Raw genomic sequence first — 23,912 nt, 5'->3', positions numbered from 1 at the left:
TTGTACTGCAAAATACCTGGAGGGCACTAGGTGAGGAAAGCAAGAGTCCAGCATGGATATCCTTCAACAGGAAGAACAGGATGTAAATGAGAGCAGTATGTTGTTAGTCATGTCCAGATTCATCCTATTCCAAAATGATTTTGTGCACCTGGTATGGTAAGGTTTCCTTGCGTGTCAGGGGCACCAAGAGGTAGGTCGATCCTTCAATATTACAACCACAGCTGAGACCACTGTTTCAGGACTAGGAATGCACAAGGTGACAAAGGAGGTGAAAATATCACGGCATCCGTGGAATATTTATATAGTGGCTTTTGAAGAAGACTGCAGAAGAGCCTCAGTCACGAGTTAGCAAAGTGGACCTAATACACCTTGATTCTGTTGGTGCAACTTTTCTACACACAAACAATTGTTTTCATTTGGTGCTGTGACTGATTTCTGCATCAGTTGAAAATAATAAAGTAGGTAGGAACAAACAGAAGGCAAGAACACAATGAACAAACAAACAAAAAGCATGACCTGTGTGGTTTGTTAACAAGTCCAAAATTCACCTGGCCTGCCTTCTACTTCCAGAAATCTGATGCTGTAAGAGTCACGACTTTTACTGGTTGTATGGGAGAGACTTATTTGGACAGCAAACCAATAGGACTGTGGAATTTCAGAGACATTGAAGGAGAGTGTAAGGGCTGTGCTGTCAGGTAAGATTTATGTCTGCACTGTCCATTATGATGCTATTGAATATCTGATTATTTGACAAAACAAAATCATAATACTGTTCAAATACTAAATAGTATATAAAATCACCTTTATTTTAAGCTTTTCCAACAATCGCAGTGTAACAAATATCTATTATTATGAGATAGAACCAAATAAACCCTAAATACTTCATTGAATATTATTCCTTGCATCTCAAATATAAATAGGGAATCAGTGCCAAAAACTAAGCATATATTTTTACTTAAAATATTAGGGCCTCTAAATAGCTCCTCTAAATATATTAAGGCTGCTTGTGGATGCCATTTTTATGTAGGGAATGAGAAAACATGGTGAAACCAACATGATTTCATTTCTCTTCTGCTGTCGGAGATCCACCATCAGAAGCAATCCACAGAAGCTCAACATTGTAGTTTTGAGAAAGAATGTCTATATGAAGCACATCCTTAAACCCCATAATTCCCTTTTTCAGCTGTGTGTGTCCATATAGCAGTTAGTGCAAACTGTATTTGAGCTCCAGACTTCTCTCTCCCTCTCAGCCCACAGGTGCAGGATAGTGAGGGCACTGTTCAGTTTGATGGAGAAGGGTACGCGACAGTGAGCCGCCCAATAAGATGGAACCCAAACATCTCTGTTGTCATGTTCAAGTTCAAGACATTTTCTTCCACTGCTCTTCTGATGTACCTTGCTACAGCAGACCTGGTAAAACTCGCCTAAATGCTTCCTAGTCTCTCTTGTTAACATTATAGAGTACATAGTTCCTTGTAAACAGAGTTTAAAATGTGTGGCATTATGCTGTGATGAATGTCACTAAAATGAAGACAGTGAGTTTTATGACATGTGTGAGGCCATTTATAGCTAAAACAGGGTGATTTACAGGGGTGTAATTCAGCAGCTTGCCCAGTACTGTTAAAATTTTGTGCAGCTCATTACTTGTGCAGTAAATGATTACTTTTACCATTTCTAATGTATATTGCTTTTTACGTTATATGGCAAAAATGATTAATATTAGACTGCCTGCCTGTTGGACACTTCATCGTTTCATCTGTAGTCATCCACAATGTGATATCAAAAATATTTTAATGAAATACTTATTTTAACAATATCTCAGATATGTGATCATGTGGTAGCTTGCTTAGGCATGAAAAAGAGGGGGGCATACATTTTTAGTAAACAATGTGGGGTATGATCACTGTCCACATGTAGAGTCTATGTGCAAATAGAGATACATAGGGTTTTACAGGTCCATATTTCTTACATATGGGAGAGCATTATAGAAAATGTGTAAGAGTCTAATATTCAAACCTCTCCTACTTCTCAGCAACATGGAAGCTACTTGAGACCTTGATTCCGGCCAAATGAAAAGTACAGAGGGCAATGAAAGGAACTAATATGGAAAATGCATGTAGAGCTCCCAGTTCCAATTAAGACCTAGGATATTGATTGAGCTAGTAAAAGAAAGGGACGCTGTTAAGTCCCGTAAGGATCCATCCAATAACTGGTTAACTTCTGATTACACCTGATAAGACATGATTTTCTAAAAGCTCTGCTCCTTTTAACTGGGAATTGGCATCCTACATCATCATCCCACCTCTTCTGCTTAATTTTAAGCTGTGTTGTGCAGATGGCAAGATGTTCTGTATAGCTTCCACACCAAGTTTTTCTTGTGATGATGTATCACCTGAGTCACTTTCCTGTGGCAGATGGAAGAGGAAGTAAGCTGTCTGGGCTTGTGTTCTGCAAAGCCTGGCAGCAACTCTGAGATGCTTCAGTTGCTTTCCTGCCTGCTTCACCCCTCCCAGGATTTTTCTGTCTGGTCTGCCAATGCACCCTCCCCTCCCCTACCCTCTGAAAAAAATGGTGGTGTCTTTTCATGCCTTCCCAATTGTCATATTTATCCCCTTGTTTAAGAAACAGGTATCTGAAATGCATATATGCTCAGAAGTAGATTGCCTTAGTCACAACTAAATCCCATTCAGTGGAGCAAATAAATGGGAAAGTCTACATGGAAGGAGCTGAATTGCTTGTTTTGTAATAGAGGGGAAGGGCTGCTAGTCTCACTGGCTTGGAAGGATAGGAACAGCATGGACACTCTTCCTCTTTTTCTGTCATGGGAGGCAGGGGCAGGAAAAGCTGTATTTGTTCCCGTTTTCTTCTTTGACATCTGCACATACAAAGCAAACAAACAAACAAAATGGCCAGTGGGACTTCCAAGGGGCAAGAGAATTTCACACATATACTTGAAAATTCTCCTGGCACATTCTCAGCACCTACAAATTTTGCTGGACAGTGCATCTGTGATGCAGGAGAAAGGCATGAAAACTGGCTATCCTACAACAGTCTTGACAATGTGATTGCCAGTATTCATTTTCTGTCTCAAAACTGGTAATATTAAGAAAATGGGATTAGCTATGTGCCCATATCACTCTTGATATTTATCGAAAGTTGAAAGTTATCTCTAACTGAACTGTAAGGTGGGTGTGTGCAAGTATGCCATTAAGACTGTGACTCCGATACAGAAGCATCTAAGCAAGCACAACCATGGCTGCTAGAGCATGGGTGCTTTTCCATTTGTTTCTTTCTGCTCCTAGATCTGCACCAGAGGGCAATTCCAGCATTGCTTCTGCACTTCCATTTATTCCATTGGAACCCACAGCTAGCACAATGAGGATATAGCACTGCATAAAGAAAGCCAGAAACTAGCTGAACCCTTGTTTCCAGCTCAGAGCAGATCAGTGAGAACTCCCTACTGGGCTTTCTACTAATCCTCCCCATTTTGGAAATGACCACTTTCTCTCATTTCCTGTTGCTTTACCAGCTGCTCAGCTCCCTGGTGTGTTAATGGTGGGTCCTACTGATATGCAGGATGCAGCATAGGATGCATCTACCAAGGTTCCCTTGAACTACTTAGCAGACAGATGTGAGAATCTTTGGAACAAGACTGGTATCTTGTAGAATGTGATCTCACCTTGGAAGAAAACTTTTCTTCTAATTATCTTAAGGATACAATTGAGTTTTGTATTTCATTATTCTGCCCTGTCATTTGTCCACAACCTTACCATACAACTTAGATTTTATCAATTCAAGAGGTAATAGAAACAGTTACAGTGACTTGTCCCTTATTTGGAAATTGAGCCATGTGTTTGCACATGTGGAGAAAGAGACAGAGGAATTTCTTTTTAAGGAGCTGCATAAGAATGTTAATTTGGAGGCTTGGGTTGGAAGCTTTTTATTTCTCAAATCATTTTCATATTATGTTAAGTCATGTTATCAGTGATTAATTGAACTTGCTCTCACTGTGCCCTGCCTTGTCATTCCCAATAGGTTTTCCAAATTAACTCCACTAATAACCCCTTTGTTCTGAACTATATTCACTTTTGTAAAGAAAAGCTGCAGGGGAAACATGCATAGGTCCTGTGATTGACTTGAGGATGGGACAATCATGTCATGCGTACTTATTTTGCATTGGAAAAGCAGAATTTGTCATTCAGTAGCTAAGTGAGATTTCTGATGCTTCTCCTTAACAGAAAGATTTTATGAGCATAGAACTCAGTGATGGGCGTATCAAAGTTGGCTATGATCTAGGTTCAGGAACAGCTTCTGTTGTTGGTAACCAGAACCACAATGATGGAAAATGGAAATCATTCACCTTGTCAAGAATTCTAAAACAAGGTGAGTTCCTGCAGTGATAACACCATAAATGTTCTAATTATATTATCCAGCACAGCTAACTACCTAATCATGGAGAAGATGATGTACAAAATTGCTGGGTTTAGAAAGTTGTAAAAGAAAGTGATTTAGCAACTTCATTTGCTTTCAATTACTCATGGCTGAGGTGAGCTGTGACTGATTGCAGTGTCAAACAGGTCTCTTATGATTTTCTTTTGAAAATAGTACCTTAATTTTTCAGGCATAATTTTGCTTTGCAGTTACCTAGATTATACTCTAAAAAGTATCTGAGTAAAAAAAAATCCATACAGTGCCCTGATGTTGCTCAAAGTTCATAAAACAAAACCATGTTGTTTTTGTTGGCATGTAAATTAGCTTTGTACTTCTTGGTGTCTTCCCTAAGTTGGCTCTCTCAAAGCACTTTAAAAAGGCAGTGAAATAAATGCTGGTGGGGTGATTTATTGGTCTCCATTATACAATGGACACAGCTTGCTGAGTGTCACAGCTGGTTGTACTGCAAGGAGAAAAGGTGTCTCACACATGATGGGGTCTAAACTTATGACAAGGATTGTTGCTGAATTCCACCTACAATAAAAACTTGGGAGAGTCCTGCTCAGGTGAAAAGTTCCAGCAAATCTGAAAGCAATGCAGTAAGAAATTTTCTCTGAAGCATTCCACACATATCTGTTTAAAAAGTAACAGATGTGGCCCAAGGTGGCCTTTTCAGGCTATTTCATTCAAGTAAATGAAAAGTGGAAATTATCTTTTCCTGTTCACCATAAGAAATGGTCCCAGATGTGTCACTGGCAAAAGAAACAGTCTGTATTTAAGATAGCACCTCCTTCCTTAACCCTGCCTAGATACTGAGGTCACCAGATAAGGCACTGTTGGTGGTTTCCACATGGACCTGAGATCCATTTAGAGTCCACTTGGAATTGAGTTTAGTGTAATTCATGCATTCTTTGTTGAATTCCCTGCCAGTTGATGTCAGGTAGGTAGGAAAACTGCATTCTTTTAAGGAGTATGAGAAAGCCATTTTTATTTGAACAAGCTTTTCTTGAATGACTAGCTATGTTTTTATTGGTATAATTTGATTTACAATATTTGTAATAGTTTTTATCTGATTGTTTATCCTTTTCTGTTCACTGCTCAGATATAGAGTGGTTTATAAATATTGTTAACAAATGAATTCTGCTTTTGGGGTCATACTCTATCAAATCATGCAGTGGATCCAATCCATTGCACCTGTTGCCACAGCAGTGCTCTCACAGGCCAAGCAGAATTAAACTTGTTATTACCCATTTGCACTGACCACAAATCTTCCATCTGCCTGACCTATCAGGCCACCATATACTTCTTTAATTACATTGGGTTTAACTAGATTTCCTGCTCTCCCCATTCTAAAAGGTCATGGCAACTGATGTGGCATGAAAAATATGTTTCCATTTTAAAGAATGACCTGGGGCAAGAGCAGGTCATAGTGAGGCATAGGAAGGTGTAGGATGCAAATGACCTGGCTGTGATGGAGCCCATCACAATGGAATGGAATTGCCATTATGGGATGAGGGAGACAGCTACTTTCTATGGGAACAGCACCAAGCTGCCAAGCTGTCCGGATCAGCTTTCCATATTTTTATTGTAATTTTGGCTGAATGGATATTCCTCTATTACCTCTTTTAGAAAATATTTCCCACATCAGAAGCATGATCAGGAAATTCATATTTAAGCACTGGCATTTGTTCTGAGGAGAAAATGTTCTGAATGAACTAATCATGTGCTAATAATCCTAAATGTTTTGGCTAAGGTGACAAATCTTTTCTCATTAAGCTGTTTCCCATTCTTTATTTTCATGCTTGATTGATTTCTTTTCCATTTTTAAACCCTTGGTGTTCGACTACTTGGATTAATCTGGATAACATTCAGTGCTGATGTCTCCACTATTTGGGATTTCCCCAGTTCTCCTCCCTTTGCAGCTCTTCAGCTCCCCATAAAATCTTCTGCATAGGATTGTGCAACTCTCTAGAGAAGCCTTTGAGGAGGGCATGAGAGGTTGTAGATGAGAAAGTTAACAACTCCCTCCCTTCCACTGGCAAAGTCTGTTCCATCAGTGGAAGGCTTAATTCGATATTACCCACTGTTTTTCTTATATACTTGTACTGATGCACTCCCCATTAATAGGAAAAAATATACCAGTAAAAGTGGTTCTAAGAAACAGCCTAGGATTGTGGATTTCTTTTTCAGAATATTCTGAAGGGGTATGAACCATCAGAATGTTCTCAAGAGAGTAAGAAATAACTATATGTCTTTGAAGTATCATCTTCAGGTGAAATTTATGTTAAACTTTCTCTTTGTTCTTCCACAGCTAATATATCAATAGTAGATATAGAGTCCAATCAGGAGGAGAGCATAACAGCAGTTTCTTCAGGGAAACACTTTGGCCTCAACTTGAAAGCCAGTGAGCCAATCTATTTCGGTGGACTACCAACACTGAGAGGAAACCTAAGGTATGGTACTTAACAGATAGTCAACAAGAGGGCAGCAATGGTTAGTATTTAATAATACAAGGAAGCAGGAAACTTGCACAAAGAAAGGATAATTGCCCCTTCCTATTTGTGCTGTACCATCTGCTATCACAACATCACAGGTGCTTCTTTATAAATATTCATGAGGGCAGGCAGGGGCTCCCTGAGATAAGGTTCCCATAGAAGATAGCAATACAAACAACCTGTCAACTGATTCCTGCACCCAACCAATTTTATTTTTCTGCCCATCTTCTGTGAACCTTCAAAATTGAACTGGTTTACTAGAGAACTTTTTGTACTGGGCCCTGTGTGTATGTTTTCTACAGGATTAGGAATTCAAATATGATATTTACTTATTTGTAGCTACTTAATGTGATAAAATGTCAACATGTTTGATTTGTTTGTTTCCAAACATGTTTTTTTCCATTTGAGCGAGAGGATTAAATTCTTACATATCTTTCTGGCAATTGCTTCACTTACTGTATTGTTGAGGCCTTTCATGTAGTGTTGCCCTGAGACAAGAGCTGAAGAGAAAGAATATTTTGATAGAATTTCATGATGTGGTACAACCATTTCCCCAGTGTTGTTTCTTGTAATAATTTGCTGATTCTTCAGCATATTTGCCTGGGAGTAAGTCTCATTAGGCCAAGCAGGGTTTACACCTCTGATTAGATACATGTAAGAATGCACTGTGGATTTCAGATTCCCTCCCACATACCCATCCCTTCAAACAACAACACAGGACATCTTTTAAGCTCTTTAGCCTGTTTTGAGTCAGTAAAGCAATTTTGGGTCCTGATTTAACAAAAAAGGGGATTTTCCTAATAGTTCAGGTTTAAAAATAAGGTTTTCTGGAAAAGCACCCTTCACTCTATATTTTTAACACATAGTTTTAACAAAGTGCATCTTGCCTTCTCATGATGTACCCCAATATACATCCGTTTGTCATTTTTGATTTCAGAAAATGCTGTTACTGCATTATTATTTTTTAATGAATGTCTCATTTTCCTTAAACAGATGGAAGGCTTAATTATAAATTAGCACTACAGATTTAAAATGCCCCAAATGCCTAAAGTTGGTATAAAGTAATAGCTTAACAGAAAGCATGCAATTACATTACAGGAAAAGCACAACATTGTAAAAGTTGCATCATTAGATCAGTTCAAAAAAGGAAGACGCTTTTCCAACAAAATATCCATAGAATTCCATAAGCAGAAGCGGCACTTAGCTCATCATAGCTAATTTCCTTAAATGATCCTGTCTTCCATGAATTTGCCTCATCCTTCTTAAAGCCATTAGGCTAGCAGCCTGCAACACATAGTGCACAAGTGAATTGTATAAATGAATTATGCCTTGTGTAAGGAATGTTTGTAAATCCTGAACACACTCACAATCAACTTCATTGAGTGAATTGTGGAATTATTGGAAAAAGATGTCCTTCTGTGCACTCTTCTCAAACAGTTCATCATTTACATTCTTCTGTTACATCTGCATCTCTAAGCTAGAAAGTTGCAAATGCTGCAGCTTTTCTTCTAGTAGAGAAGCTGTTTAATTTCTTTGCTCACGAGGAAGTAAGCGATGCAATTAGAGTTTGTGCATAGACCACCATGGCTTCATTACTCCACATTTTGGCCACCTGTCTAATTTTTTTGTAATCCTCCCTGGAAACCTGTTAAAGGTGGGGTATCAGTCTTTTAAATAAAGAAATGGGTGACAGTAGTTTCTCTGCTTTCACATATAAATGCAAAAAGCACCTATGCATTATTTCTGTGAACTCATGGGTCCTCAAACTACGGCCCTGGGGCTGAATCCGGCCTACCATGCCCATTTGGACCTGCTGTGCCCATGTCCACGCGTGCGCCCGACGCCGCACACCTCGCGCCCCCCTGCTCGTGTGGAGAGGCAGCTGTTCGCTCTCTCGGAGAAAACGATCTCCAAGCAAGCCACTGCCTCGTGCGGCCACCTCGCGGCTCATGCCTCGCCTCACCTTGCCCAGTCTCACCCCCCACCCCCACCTCAGCGCCTGCCCACGCAGCCCCCATCCCCGGCCTGCACGCACCACCGCACCACCTTTCCGGTCCACGCCCAGCGCCGGCACCTTTCACCTGGCCCCCTGGTGAAAAAGTTTGAGGACCCCTGGCATAGCTTGTAGCCTCTCCTTCCCCAGCCAAGGTAGCTTCCTTGCTGGAGAACTAAAACCATGGAGATCAGAAGTAAGAAAGCCAAACAATTTCAGGTGTGTCGGATTTGCAGCAAAGGCTTGTCTATGCTTTCACCTCAGTTTGGATCCTCCTCTTTGCATTGCCCCCTTTCACTTCACCAGCTGGGTTGTGAAACTCTTATTGTTGAAAAATAGACAGCACAGACATTAAGGGACTTGTTCAGATGAGTAGAGGACTGTCCATTCCCTCCTGCCTTAGGATGATGCTGGGGCCTTTGGCTTGCACAGTAAGCATAGCTTGGAGGAGAGCGTTGGGGTAGGGTTCCCTATTATTTACAGGCACTGTACAGGCTGGGGTTGAAGAGGTGAATCAGTTGAGCCACCCAGCAAGTTGCAGTGAGTTTCTAATAGGCCCATATTAAAGGAGGTTGTATGGTCAAGTGACAGTGTATGATGTGTAAATATGTATATACAAGTCCCCGGGTTTCTCACAGTAGCCTGTATTTGAACCTAATGAAAAATAGGTATCATTACAGGAATGTCATTTGTGATCAGTATTATAATGCAAATAAAATTACATGTTCCTCTTTCTCTCTCTCCCTCTTTCTCTCTCTCCATTTTTATCCTAGTATGAAATCAAGGTAAAAGATATCAAATTTAAATCAATGCTTGCATGCTTTATGCTTTGCATGTGTTTAGCACAGCTTGCAACAGGTGGCAAAGCAAAAAGCAATTTGTGCCTGCATTTGTTCCCAGCTGTTGCTCTGGGGCTGTTCATTTGGCACCAGATTCTGCTGCAGCAAATCAAGCTACTCTTGAATGCTTAGCACAGTCTAGCTGCCTACTGCGCACACATTCGCAGCGACACATCTTGGCCAGCGTCTTTGCACAGCTGTTTACAGCTTACTGTGTTGGGTTTTCTTTTTCTCTTAAATTAATTGTACCAGGTTCCTACTAGTAAAAAAAAGCTGTGTTTTACAAAACAACAAGAACCACCAGTTAGTGTTTCTGCTCAGCATGGAGCAAATTAGTGATTCGAACATGTTTGGAAATCTTTGAGAATTGAGTGTCAGCCTCAAAAGTTGATTTATTTTCAAAGGAAATGCTTTAAAATGGCAATGCAGACTTCCCTAGACTGCTGTCCTTTGGATATGTTAGACAACAACTCCTAGCATCCCCTGGACAATAGGAGTTGCAGTGCAACACAATTGGAAAGTATGAGATTGAGGAAGGCTGTACAAGCTTTTAATGCAAGCTGAAGGAATATGTCTTCGCAGCATATACAGTTTCTGTGTATGCTCAGGAACTTAACAATACTGTATTTTGGGTTTTGGACACTGTATTTGGGGTTTTAATATTTGTAAACCACCCAGAGAGCCCTCTGGGTTATTGGGGTGGTACATAAATGCAACAAACAAACAATAGTCTTACTGAATCAGACCAGGAGTCCATATAGTCCAGAAAACTGCTTCCAGTAGTAGCAAGAGAAATGACTAGATGTCCATAAGCAGGCATAATGTGGATCACCTTCTGCTATGGTTTCCCCCAGTATTCAAAGGTATATGCTGACTTTGTAGCTGAATGTTCCATATAGCTTTCTGGATAATAAGGTCTGAGTTAGTCAGTGCTGAACCTGAAATATAAAAGTCCCTTTCATCCTGAGCTGAATCTAAAAGTCATAAAGATATGGATGGACAAAAGTACAAGCCTTGTCTGAACATTATAAAGATGAATCTTGTAGATGGGATTCATACAAAATAAAGCTAGAATTAAAGTTTGAGATGTAACTAAAATTTAATTTAACATTATCAACCTAAGGACAGGGACTGTCTTATGGATCTTTGTAATGTGCTCTTTGAATCTGAAGAAAGCAAGGTACAAAAAATAATTTAAAACACTGTATATGAGTAATTAAAGAATATCATGGCCTTTATATAGAAGTAAACTTTGTAACCTTTCAGAAATATTTGAAGAAACCCTGAAATAAGATGATTTTGTACCTGCAAGTTACACAGTGATGCAAAGGCTTGTGCAATTCATGCTATGGGAAATATTATTTTAGGTAATGCTGGAAAATGAGGTTCAAAGAATTCTCTGATTCTTTTCTCCATGTTCTCTTTGTGTGTGGTGTGCACACAGAAGAACTTGTAGACAGAAGATGATTCACCCTTTGGCCTAAGTCCTTTTCCAAAATCCCTTTGCCGAGCTGTTTATCACCTTCACATAAGGAGTGTCCCCGTATCTTCTCCATTGCTTTCTTCAAATGATTGAAGAAAGGAATTTGGAGAAGGTGAATTTTTTTAGCTGGAGGATGTCAGGAAAGGAAAGCTAAAGCAACCTTGCTGGGCACCTCCATCTGCTGAGACACAACCCATCCCATCCTGCTTCGCTTTAAGAAAAACTGCAGGGCAAAGAACTCTGCTTAACATGTAATTTTAGCCTCAGTGGCTCTGAAACTCTGGCAAACACCACTTGGTGAAGCTGATTTTCTCTAACAAATTACAGGCTGTTGAGATTGCAGAAAAGCTCTGCTGTGATGAAAATGTAAGAGATGAAGTATAGGCATTTTCAGTTTGTGTTCATTGTTCTCTGATGGTGTCCATGACGCAGATTATAAAAACTGTGGCATGCAAGTTACAGGTCTATTGCTTATCTTCATCTGGCAATAAAATAGAATACCCCAACCATACACGCACACGCACACACTTTAGTACAAACTTACAGATACTTGCAGCTTTTGAAATACATCTGCTATGCTTTGCTGAGATGGCTACAGTGCAAAAAAAAAAAAAAAAAAAAGCAAGACAAAATAAAGCAAAATATAAACACAGTAAGAAAGCCAAAAAAAGTGATCAATGAATGTGCAAGTTGTTATGCTATGTTATGCTGTTATTATATTAAGTTTGAGATTAGTAAAAAATATGTGTGTGTGTGAGATAGCTATGAATTTCTGTTTTCCATATTTATTCATCTTCTTTTACATGCTTATTTTTGTAAGCACTTTTTTATTGGTTGGTAAATTGACCACATTATAAGCATATCTCACATCACCTGCTATTTATGTCCATTGGCCATTAACATGGGCCAGAAGATTAATTATGCATTTCACAATGGCTACTTTTTAAAGTCAGCATTTATGAAACAGCTTTTTCATAGTCAGAGGAGTGGTAAAAGAAAATGTGGTTATGTGTGTACTATCTTTATGGCAGATCATAAAGTATGGCAGATCAAGTCTTCATTTCCCAGGCTTTGAGAGGTTGGTCTGGACTACCACTGTTTTGGTCTTATGAGCAATATGGCATTACAAACCAAGCAAGCACATTTGGAAATATATTTGCTAAGATATTTAATGACATTAGTAAATGTTTTAAATAAGGAGTAGGATTGCTTTCATTTCAGATCATTTCAGCTGTCCCTGGACAAAAGAATAATTTTAATTGTAAATATTCAAGATTTTTTTAAAAAATAGGTGTGGAATCTCAGAAGATGGAAGGAAAACATTTATGTTTAGTGCCTCTGTGCATGAAAAAGTAATAAATCACTTTAGTTGTCATAATTTCACAGGCATGATTTTGTCTTTTCTCATTTGTTACAGTACAGATTTGCGTGTGCAGTAATTTGCCAGAGCTCACCAAGTGTTAGTGGTGAACTTTTACATGGATAAAAATTCTCTCAAGTTCTTGCCAAGCAGAAATATATATTTTGCTATATTTTAACTTTCCATGGTGTTAGAAGAAGACTTCCAGTTGCAGAAAGACACCTTTGGTTGCAATTCAGTACTAAAATGTAGTAATAGTAGCAGTAGTAGTATTAAAATGTAGAGTAGTTCTGTAGCTGAGCCATGACGAAAAAGAGTTCATTGGGTTGTGTATCTTTCTGGCTTCTTATAAGTGTAAAAAATATGTGCCTCTACATGTGTGAATCGGCACCAGAAAGGTATGTAGCTTCACTGGTTCACAAATTACTTTCTTCCCTGTGGTTGAAATTGTTGCTGTTCCTCTTGGAATTGGTGGCTTTTTTGGATAATAAATGTCTAACTTTCTCTGGATTCAGTCTAGTGTATGTAAAACAGTAATATGAAAAGAAATAGTCCTTTTGTGATTATATGTGCGCTGCCTTGCTTTCTAGAGTCTAAAAACTGGCTTAATCTAAGGCTGAATCTGCATTGATCTTATATTTACAGGCCTGAAGTAAATGTAAAGAAATATGCAGGTTGTATCAAGGATATTGAAATTTCTCGGACACCATACAATCTTCTGAGCAGTCCTGATTATGTTGGCATTATAAAGGGGTGTACACTGGAGGTCAGTCTGTCTGCGGTTTATGTTCTTTTGAGAGACCTAAGCATGAGCTCTGTTTGTTCTTTCAACAAATAGCTAGTTCATAATGTGTAGTGAGCAAATTCATGAGAAAGGAAGAACTTACCATGTTACACATATTCTTATAAAAACTACCTGGTCCTCTCCTGTCAGGCTTTAAAATGCTACTGCTTTTTCCTGCAACTCCCCTTTTTTAGCAGTATTATGGATAGGAAAAAAATGGTTTGATTTTCATCTGACCTGATTTCATACTTTTGAACCACCATGCAAACTGAAGCTGTCTTTCAAAATCCACACTTCCACAAATATTAATATATTCCAACCAAAACATGCATACAGAGATACACATGTTAGGGAAAATATTGTTCAAAGGTGCATTACATTGGGAAAATTTCTTGCAGAATAGTGCTTATTAGGGAAAATGCCTGTGGTGAATGAGCGCAAAGATCTTTATCATTTTTCATTCATTAAAAAATTCTCAAAGTTTTAGATGAACTGAATTTAAGGAAGAACTCAAGTGGATGGACCCTTCTACCCCTGTTCCCACAATGGCAAGCTGCTTCTACATGCTAATTCCTTTCACCTGATCATAATGACTAGTACCATTTGCCATGTGGTGATTTTCCATGGCGGTAATAGATGCTTCTAGAACGATCCATTCCTGATGCAAAAACTGGTAGAAGTTTAGCTCAGTATCATGACATGGTAGCCATGCCATAACAAAGTGGCTTGCCATAGGATGAGCTAACATTTATTTTATTTATTTATTTATTTATTAAAACATTTTTATGCCGCCCCATTCGCCGAAGCCTCGGGGCAGCTTACAACATAGATAAAACAATAAGTTAAAATATCCATATAAAATAATCTTAATTAAAACACACATTATAAAATAAGCCGCCCTGGCCAGATAAAATTCAATTGTATTTAGCATTTAAAATGTTGCTTAAATAAAAAGGTCTTCGCCTGGCGCCGAAAAACAAATAACGACGGTGCCAGGTGGACCTCTCTGGGGAGCGCATTCCATAACTTAGGCGCCACCGCTGAGAAAGCCCTTCTCCGAGTGGCCACCCTCCTAATTTCTCTCACGGAGGGCTCCCGGAGAAGGGCCTCTCCCGCCGATCTCAGGGGGCGACTGGGCAAATATGGATGTAAGTGCTCCTTCAGGTAACCAGGACCCAAGCCGTTTAGGGCTTTATAGGTCATTACCAACACCTTGAATTGGGCCCGGACTTCAATGGGAAGCCAGTGAAGCTGACAGAGAACTGGAGTCATGTGAACATAACATCCAGTCCCCGTCAGCAGCCTGGCAGCTCTATTCTGAACCAATTGAAGTATCCGGACCGTCTTCAAGGGTAGCCCCACGTAGAGCGCGTTACAGAAGTCAAGACGGGAAGTCACCAGCGCATGAGTCACTGTTGCAAGGCAGTCGTACTCCAGGTAGGGGTGCAGCTGATGAATCAGCCGAAGCTGGAGGAAAGCGCTCCTTGCCACTGTTGTCACCTGAGCTTCAAGTGAAAGCTCCGGGTCGAGGAGCACTCCCAAGCTGCGGACCTACAGCAGATCCTAAAAGCTGCCAAGAAATAGCATAACAGGAAGAACTGGAAGGTGGAATCTTTCAAACACTGCTCTGCTATTCGATCAGTTCCTGTCAAAGTGCTGCAAAGAAGCAGTCCTTGGCAGATTGTGCTCAGAATGGCTGCTAAGCATCATCCATAATGGCGTACACATTGGCTGTGCTTAAGCAACCACACATAAAAATGGTGATTTATGACTGAGTGACATATAGCACCTCTTCACTTCACTCTAATATCTCCCTGTGTGGGAAGCAATAGAGCCATAGGCAGTGCAATGCATGCCTTATTTATGAGTTGGGCTCAGCAGACAAGCTGAAGTGCTGACCTCAGATAATAAAATAGTGACAAATAATGGAGCCTAATGTATGAGTGGAGTGGTTTATAAAATGCAAGCAGGCCGTGCTGTGGGGAAATGTCGGGCTTAAATAACCATAAAGTGTTGGTTGAATGTAAAACCCTTTTCAGAAATGAACACCACAACTAAAACTCACTTTCAGCTTTTGAACTATCCACAAAGTATGTCACACCTCACTGGAATGAGGAAGGGCATAATTACAACAAAAAGGGAATTTGGTGTTAATTAAAAGAGAAGGAGTGTGTGATGGGGAGGTGAAAGGCTTTTAAAGTAAAGGTGCTGAATTGGTGGTTGGAAGAACTGGATAAGGGCCGATAAACTGAAGTTCAGTCCTGCAGAGATGGACGTGCTTTTTTTGAACAGCTCCGCAAACCCAGGAGATGATTTTTGACCTATTTTGGATTGGGCTGACAAACCCCTGAAGGAAGGTTTGCAGTCCGGAGTATTCCTACATACAGCTTGCTCTTTAGAGACCCAGTGGCCTCAGTGACATGAACCTAAGGCTGGTTCCTGGAAGATGACAGACTGGTCAAACTCATTCATTTATTTTATTTATTTCACTTTTATGCCACCCCATAGCCCAGAGGGTTATGCAGTCAATACCCCATTTGGATTACAGTAGAGCTTTGCATGTGCAGCTTCTCTTTAAATGAGCTTGGAATATTCAGTTATGACAGCTGGGTTACTAAGCAGAGCCTGACAAATACACTAGCTGTATGGCCATTTCAAAGCCTAAATGAAGATAACTGTTTCATTGTTGAAGACCCTAAATAACTTCGGGCCTCCTGCATATCTGAAAGGCCACTTCTTCCCATGTGAACCTGTGCAGCTATTAAGCCCTGCCTGGGTGCCCTTCTAAAGGTCCCTCGACCATCCGGGGAGAGGTGGGCATGTCCCATGATATTCTTTTATTTGATTTGTATGCTGCCCCAATAGCCATAGGCTCTCTGGATGGCTCACATCATTAAACTCCATGCACTTTTCTGCTGAGGCACCCTGCGTTGGGGATGGTCTGTCCAGTTTGGCTTGCCAGGCAGGCATGTACTTGTGTAGGGTGAAGAACTTTTCATTTGCCGAGGCCAATTCCTGGTTAACCTATTTAGAGATCATGCTACCTAGCTTTTGAATGTTACTGTTATTTTATCATGCCTATAGATTGCTGATGAAACTTATAGGTAGTATCTTGTAGGTCAACAGCCATGATCCAGGTTACCAGGCCTGCAACCAGGAAATCTGTGTTATCTCCTTAAATTCCTTCTTGAAGTTTTACTTTTTCCAATCTGGTCTTCTGCAGTCTTGGCCTCCATCTCTTCCTTCTCCACCTGCTGTGTGATGCATCTGGATAGTCGTGCCCATCACAGGCACTGGGAACAGGGCACCTGATAGGCTGAGAGGAGTAGCAGGCAGGAAAATCCATTGCTACCTAATAGCTCTACACTGGCATTTTAAAGATCTGCTCTCCATATGCCATTGAGAGCCCTCTAGTACAATGGAGAGCTGGCAGTTGTTAAACCTACTGAGATGAGAGAAAACAGTACTTTCTGGAATGCGGCAGGTCAATGGAGATTGCAGAAGGAAGCTCCCCTGACCTGTCCTGATCCACAAATAAACATAGAAACAGAGCGAGTCAGAAGGGGCCTCCCGGGCCATCTAGTCGACCCCCGGCTCCAGCCTGCTCCACTCACAACATGCCCACTCTGGTCATGACATGATAAGAATCCAGCAGACTCCACTCATGACAGGACAAGTATCCCTTCTCACTTCCATTTTCTTTATGAATCCAGCACCCGATGTGCAAGCAGTGGGTCTTGCAGATAGAATGCAATCAGATGGAAAGCAGCAGCCACACTGAATATGGATGTTCTGGGTCCAGATCTTTGGACTGCTCATTTGGTAACCCCAGCTATCCATGGCTGGGACTAGATAGGAAGACATAGATTGTCAGGAACCCAGACAGTTCAGCTCTTTAGGGTCAAACTTTCCTGCCATGCCCAGCATTTCCAGGTCAGCTGTCTTGAGCACACCCCAAATGTTGTAGGGATAAGATGGAGGAGGAGAGATGATGTAAGCTGCCTTGAGCCCTTTGTAGGAAAAAGGCAGGATATAAATCGCAATATAAATAAATAAGTAAATAAATTACTGCATGACTTGAGAGATGTTGGATACTGCTACAGCACTTTGAAATGTAAATTCTTGTGCAATTTTTTAATCTGCTGTTTCATGAAAGTCATCCATTCCTTTCCTTCCTTCCCACAGAACATCTACACAGTCAGCTTCCCTAAACCAGGCTTTGTGGAAATGCCACCAGTTTCACTTCATGTGGGAACAGAAATCCACTTGTCCTTCAGCACTAAAAATGAATCTGGTATCATACTGTTTGGCACTAGTGGGGTGCCAGTATCCACAAAGAGGAAACGCAGGCAGACTGGACAGGTACAGCACATTAATGGAGAAGGTGTGGTTTATTGTTCTTTGGCAGAAGGGAGGCATGTTCAGATCCTGCCCTCGGAAATCTATTGTTTCAATTTGATCTTTCATGAGAATTGTGACTCAGAAAGATCCTTTAAAATCATCTTCATCACAGCTATGGTTGAAGAGTCCTTTCTGAACCTTTATTATAGATGATAATGCATTGAAGTCAGACCATGTGCTTAGTCACTGACCTGTTGGTCTTCCCCTTTATATCCCTATAATCATGATATTCCATGATTTAAAAAAGATAGATAGAGGCATTAGGGATAGCAGGAAAATGTATGCAAAGTGACATTCTTTGGTATAACACTATATTTCCTACAAGCCAAAGTTTTGATCTATTTCATTCATTTAACGGTTTCTACATGTTTTCCATTTTACTTAGCAATCAGTTGGCACTAATCATGTGGTGGTCTAATTTTAAAAAGGTACCTTTTTACCTGCAATGATATAAATTGATTTGCTTTAGGGGTGCAGAACTTCATATTTGGGAGTAAAATCTGAGTCACCTTGGTTTCTAATCAGGCCCACCAGATTTCCAAAGTGGGCCACACATGCTTTCCTTGGGTCCGCACCCTTTTCCTAGACCACTGATTCTTGGCCGTTCCCTAGTTTTTCTTCAGGATTTCCCCCCATTCTAAAAGGTTAACATGCTTCTCCTCAGGCTTACTTATTGGCAATAAGATATTTAAGTTGAAATATGTCAATATTTCTGATAATTTGGCCCTGCCCTATTGCTTTCGGTATCATCTATAACTGGAATATGGCCACCAAGAATTTCTCTAAAATGGAATCCATTCCTGAGGCTGGAAGCAGTTCACAACCTTGGATTTATTGTAAGTTTTACTGTCAGTTTATAATGCTTTATTTATTCTGTATCTTACTGATTTTAATATGGTTTTAAAATCCTATTATGAGCTATTTCTTGTAAACCACAAAGAACCTATGAAGAGAATTCATGGTGTATTGTTGGGTTGTGAACTCAGCTGGATTCATACAACATGATAGCCCACATTTCAGCAAGAATCTGCAGTTCATGAGCAACCCACACTCAAGCCATAGTTCTCTGTGCTGCTACTGCTGCTCTTGCCAGAAAGCTGCAGTAATGGCTGTAATTAGTGCTTTGAAGAGAAGAAAGAAAAGTGTGTTGCGGGTGGGGGAGTTAATATCTTCCCTTTCTGGAGTATCTGGAGACTCAGAGAACTATTGAAAAAAATGGTGTAGATTGCAAATTGTCAATTCAACACAAAACTGAGGGGAAAGCATTGCTAAGGGAGAAATATTATATGCCCCCCTTCCCTTTTGCCTCACCTTCTGTTGTCTCTTTGTTCCGCTTTATTGACTTCTGGCAACTGTGCACAAGCTAGCCTACATGTAGTCTTGCTTTGTCAATCTGTTACCTGCTTTACCTCGCAGGCAAGAAAATTGACCAGACTGCACTTATTGGACAACCATAAGAGTGCACTTACAGAAGGCCGAGGGAAAATGATTTCTAAAAATTGAACATAGTTGTACAATGTTCGGGGCCAAAAGAAAAACAGGAAACCCAAGACCTAGCTGCACTTCTTGAGACTTCAGTAAAAGCGGAGAGCGATTGGAACATGGAGGGGTGATAAAATGAGCTCTGCTGTGAAGGACACCAGGACACATCTAGAGCCAGCAGTAGGACTGAGAGAGGAGAAGAACAAGCCATTGTAAGCCTAAGCACATGCTGGGCATACCATGGTTGTTTAGCAAACAAACAACCCAGCCTAATTAAAGGAAGGCTTAGTGCAGCATAAAAGTATGCCTTCAGTTTTCTGTCACCCGGTAATCTAATTTTTAATGTAACATCCAGCAATTTGTTTGTGGTTGACTGCTAGTCATTACACTACTTAGGGTGCAGCCCTGTGCATGTTCACCCCCCCCCCAAAAAAAGGTCTCACCAGTCCCAGGATGCTGGCTGGGGAATGCTGGGAACTGTGAGACTTCTTAGTTGCTTAAACATGCATAGGATTGCACCCTTGGTATATTGCTGTCTACTTGTCCTCTAAATCCTAGCATTACCTTTGAGTGGAATGAGAGTACTTTCAGGATTTTTTAACAAATTAGCTTCAGCTTCCATAGTAGAAGTTTCTGACCTTTTCTAGTTTGCTATACAAAAGCTACACAAATTCTCTTTTCCAGTAGTGAATACTAGGTTGGAAGCACAGATAAGACACATGTGGATACATGGTAATTTCAAATCACTGTCATCAGTGGCTACAACTGAACAGATTCCTCCTGGTTTGTCAGTAAAATATTTTGCTATGTGTTGTTTTCTGCCATGTTCGCAGGAGGAGAGTGTGCCATGCCAGGGAATTATCTTAGATGAACACAAGGAAGGACTTGGTTAAGAGTGTTGCTTGTCATTGCAGGCCTATTATGCAGTGTTCCTGAATGGAGGCCGACTAGAAGTGCATGTCTCCAATGGGATGAGAGATCCTCACAGGATCACCATCAAACCTGAATCTGGCGAGTTTCATGATGGCAGAGAACACTCCATCTGGATAGAGAGACTCACTGGGTAATTCTCATCATTCTCATCCTCCAAACTGTCTCGTCTCATCATCTTGGAGGTGGCACCAGGAGGAAGGCTTGAGGATGTTGAGCATGTGTCCAGGTTGAATGAAGCTGGGAGGGGCATTCCATTAAGTGGCCCTAAGTCTTTTTAGGTTGAAAAAAGTGCCTTGACTTGTATACCTTGAAGCCTCCAGGCCAGACCTTGTCTTAGATGTTCAAACCTGGCTGCTGCATTCTGCCTGAGCTGTAGCTATTGAGCAGGCCTCAAGGGCAGTCCCACATAGAGTGCATTGCAGTGATCTATTGTAGAGATTGCCAGAGAATGGTTTACTGAAACCAGGCTGTCCAGATAGGGATGTATCTGAGCCACCAGCTGAAGCACAGAAAAATGTCCCACTGAGCCTCAAGTGGCAAAGATGGTTCAAGGAGAACCCCCAAGCTCTGAACCTGCTTCGCCAGGAAGAGTGTAACCCCATCCAGAACAGATTGAACACCTTGCATCCAGTCAAAGGAACCACCCACCAGTAGCTTCTCAGTCCTATCAGGGCTGAGCTTCTGTTTATTAGCCCTCATCCAGTCCATTGTCCCATTGTCCCTTAATCAGGATATTAAGGATAGTATAGTAACCCTGGACAAGCAACTGAAACTATGAGGAAAAAAGAATGAAATCTCTACGCAGTTTTCTTTTAAAAGTCATCTTTTGACAGTGACGATTTCATTAAGGCATAGGTCACGTTTTCGTGTAGGCACTGCTGCTTAAGATTTTCATTAATCTAAATTGCTATGTTTAACCTTTGATACTTTTTGCAAATACACTTTATTAATCTAATTTGTGTGGCCGGGGAATAGAAAGTTGAACTAATATTAAGGGAACAGCTTCAAAGGAGAAGCAAAAGCAACATCAGAACCTAGTGCCTCTCACACTGGAATGAAATAGAAACTTCTTCATAAGTTTTTCAGATAAAATTACTGTGGAGGGTGGGACTAGCAACACTTCCTTCCAAGCCAGAAGGACCCTATAGCTTTAAGAATTAGGCTGTGCAACCAAGGTGAGTCTCTGTACCTTTTCTCATTCCCACCAGGTAGCAATTCAGAGAAGGAAGGTGAATGTCTACAGTTCCAAGCCATGTGGCAACAACACTTGCTCTTGCTGGAACAAGCTGCTCAATGTCCAGCACAAATGTACTTAAGCTACTTTTTCTTCTAGTCACCCATTCTTCCACTTCAGTTGTTACTCAGCCATGGGGAAAGGAGATGTAATGTATACTTGTGCAATGGTTGCCAAGCCATGCTTCCACTTCCTGGAAGGTGTTGCCTGCAATTCTTCATAGGCGACTCAGCAGCTAAAGCTTGGCACAAAGGCTTTGCACTGGCAGAAATTAGGCAAGCTACTATGCATGAGAGGGAAGGTTTCAACTAGAGTTTCACTTGTGCAACCAAGAGGGTGGTGGAAGGGTATTTAGTTTGGCAGAATGACTCCCCTGGATACTGCTCTGGGTTTTGACATCACCAAGACCGGAAACATGAGGGACAAGAACTTCTGTTCACGATGGCTGGAATATGTATACCTTGCCCAGGGACACGCATGTCCTCCACATGCATTAAAACTCCACAAATGCATTAGCGATTTTGGGTGACCATTGCTGTCACCAAACCAATGCCAACAATTTAAAACAAATCATTTCTTTGAGTGTTGCATAGGACAGGCAGGATAAGAAAGGTGTTCCCATTGCTACCTGTCGTACTATACTGGCCAGTGGTAGTTTCACTCAAGTGAGGCATGATGGCAAGAAATGCTGAATGGTTGGAATTAGGGGTTTGTTTGTTTGCTTGTTTGTTTTAAGCAATTAAAAATTGTGCCAGGAAAAGAAAGAGAGAACAGCAGACTGGACTTAGCAGCTGCTGCCTGAAGTAAGTGCCTTGAACACAAGCCTTGGTTGAGTGGTCTGAAGGGCTGCCTATCACCCAACTATCCATCAGTAGACAACTTATTTTTGCTTCTAATGCTGATATCCTTTTGGTCCAGGGCAGCTTTAAACACAGTGACCTTGAATGACCATTTTGTTTTGTTTTAAAACAAAAAAATTAAAAGATGGTGGTGGATGGATAGGGTGGAGCTTACTCATTTTAAAAGTATTTATGTGAAGTCTGATGCTTGCACTTTGAACCTTAAGGACAGCCCTTAATGTGCATCTCTAGATGACACTTAGAAGCATAAGTCAACATACATGTCCATTCTGCATGACTTCCCAAGCCACACTTGGCTTCTTCTAAGAGCTAGAAGAAATTATTCTGGTAAGTTTTTCTTCTCCAATTGCATCAAAGCATCTCCTGCTCTAGACCCTGCCTCGCTAATAATCCTAAAATGGAGGCTCATTTGTTTTCATTTCATTTTGTGAGAAACTCCATGACCTTTTACATAAGTCCCAAGCAAAGATCTTCACCAGCCATACTGGGAGTTGGCAGTAATTGATTTAGTTCGAACTTACACTTCTTAAAGACACAAAGTTTCTGACTTTCTGAAAAGGCCACCAGGATTACTGTGACGAAATGCTATCTGACAAGTATTGATAATAATATCATATCTAATAGGGAATGACAAAAGAAATCTCTTGAGTTTAGGAAAACAAAATCAAAATGCTCTATAATTTGCAGGAGGAGGTTGATGTCTCATCCTATGAACAAGCATTGCTATAGGGGAACATTATTGCTTTTACAGCACCCTCTAGTGGACAAAAATGCATGCTAGTCTGATTTTCATAATCCTTTTCCAAAAATATTTTAACAGCAGAACCCGTTTGCGATTAGCTGGACTGAGATAGGAATGGAAAGAAATAATTTATCAAACAAACCTTTTCATCTGCTAATAATCACACAGGCTTTATTTTATTAAAAGCAGAGGACATTTTGAAAACTCTTTAGACAGCTAATTGCCCATACAATTATACACTAATTGCTTCCCTTTCCAGGATAATTAAAGGATAGCACTAAAGACTAAGTCTCCTCTATTGCATGCTGGTCTTCTGGGCCAGAGTGTATAAACATTTTCTGTGGAAGCTGGACAATATCAGAGGATGCTGTAAATTATTAAAGATTAAGCAGCAACTGTGTTTATCAGCTACAAGAGAAGCAAACAATTCTAAGAGCATCCAATTTTGCTGGTATGGTGACATCTGGTATGAGGTTGTTCTGTTTTCTGTCACTGAAACACAAAGCAGGGGACAGGGTACCAGCGGATCATTCAGCCCTGCTACCTGCCTTCAAAAGAAAGCTTACTTAAACTGTGATCCCTCATACATTCCCTCTAGACTGAACTCATTGAGGCTTACTTCTGAACAGACAGGCATGATGCTGTTCTGTAAGGATAAGACATATTCTGTCTAAGTTTTAGACAATGTCCTTTCTAAGCTTTTGATGAACTCAGTGGAGAGCTTGTTCTGATGCTCCACTACTCTTACCTGTGACCCCTCCCTGTCTCCACTGATGAGGATGTTCAAAGATAGGCTAGACAGGCACATGGGGGGAATGTTGTAAGCGGAGTCGGCTGGAGCCAGCGGTCAGAGTAGTGGCCCAGGAGGCCCCTTC

At 40.7% G+C, this 23,912-nt stretch overlaps 1 protein-coding gene across 10 annotated transcripts in view; it reads left to right on the top strand.

Annotated features, from left to right (window-relative positions):
- Nucleotides 1–23,912, top strand: part of LAMA2 (laminin subunit alpha 2) — a 475,192-nt gene that overhangs the window by 424,254 nt on the left and 27,026 nt on the right. For 7 of the 10 annotated variants that reach the window (XM_044424782.1, XM_044424799.1, XM_044424771.1 and 4 more), the window contains 8 exons: nucleotides 571–695; nucleotides 1,251–1,413; nucleotides 4,239–4,383; nucleotides 6,743–6,884; nucleotides 9,693–9,704; nucleotides 13,247–13,367; nucleotides 17,571–17,747; nucleotides 20,183–20,331. In XM_044424782.1, the coding sequence (XP_044280717.1) occupies nucleotides 571–695; nucleotides 1,251–1,413; nucleotides 4,239–4,383; nucleotides 6,743–6,884; nucleotides 9,693–9,704; nucleotides 13,247–13,367; nucleotides 17,571–17,747; nucleotides 20,183–20,331 (1,034 nt within the window). The remainder of the gene's footprint in view (nucleotides 1–570; nucleotides 696–1,250; nucleotides 1,414–4,238; nucleotides 4,384–6,742; nucleotides 6,885–9,692; nucleotides 9,705–13,246; nucleotides 13,368–17,570; nucleotides 17,748–20,182; nucleotides 20,332–23,912) is intronic. The other 3 variants (XM_044424791.1, XM_044424833.1, XR_006414199.1) reach the window with 2 other exon arrangements.

The sequence above is a fragment of the Varanus komodoensis genome, unplaced genomic scaffold, assembly GCF_004798865.1.
Source record: "Varanus komodoensis strain SLA01 unplaced genomic scaffold, ASM479886v1 scaffold1, whole genome shotgun sequence".
NCBI classification, from domain to species: Eukaryota; Metazoa; Chordata; class Lepidosauria; order Squamata; family Varanidae; genus Varanus; species Varanus komodoensis.
The sequence above is the reverse complement of the archived record's forward strand: the minus strand, read 5'-3'. Positions and strand labels throughout refer to the sequence as shown.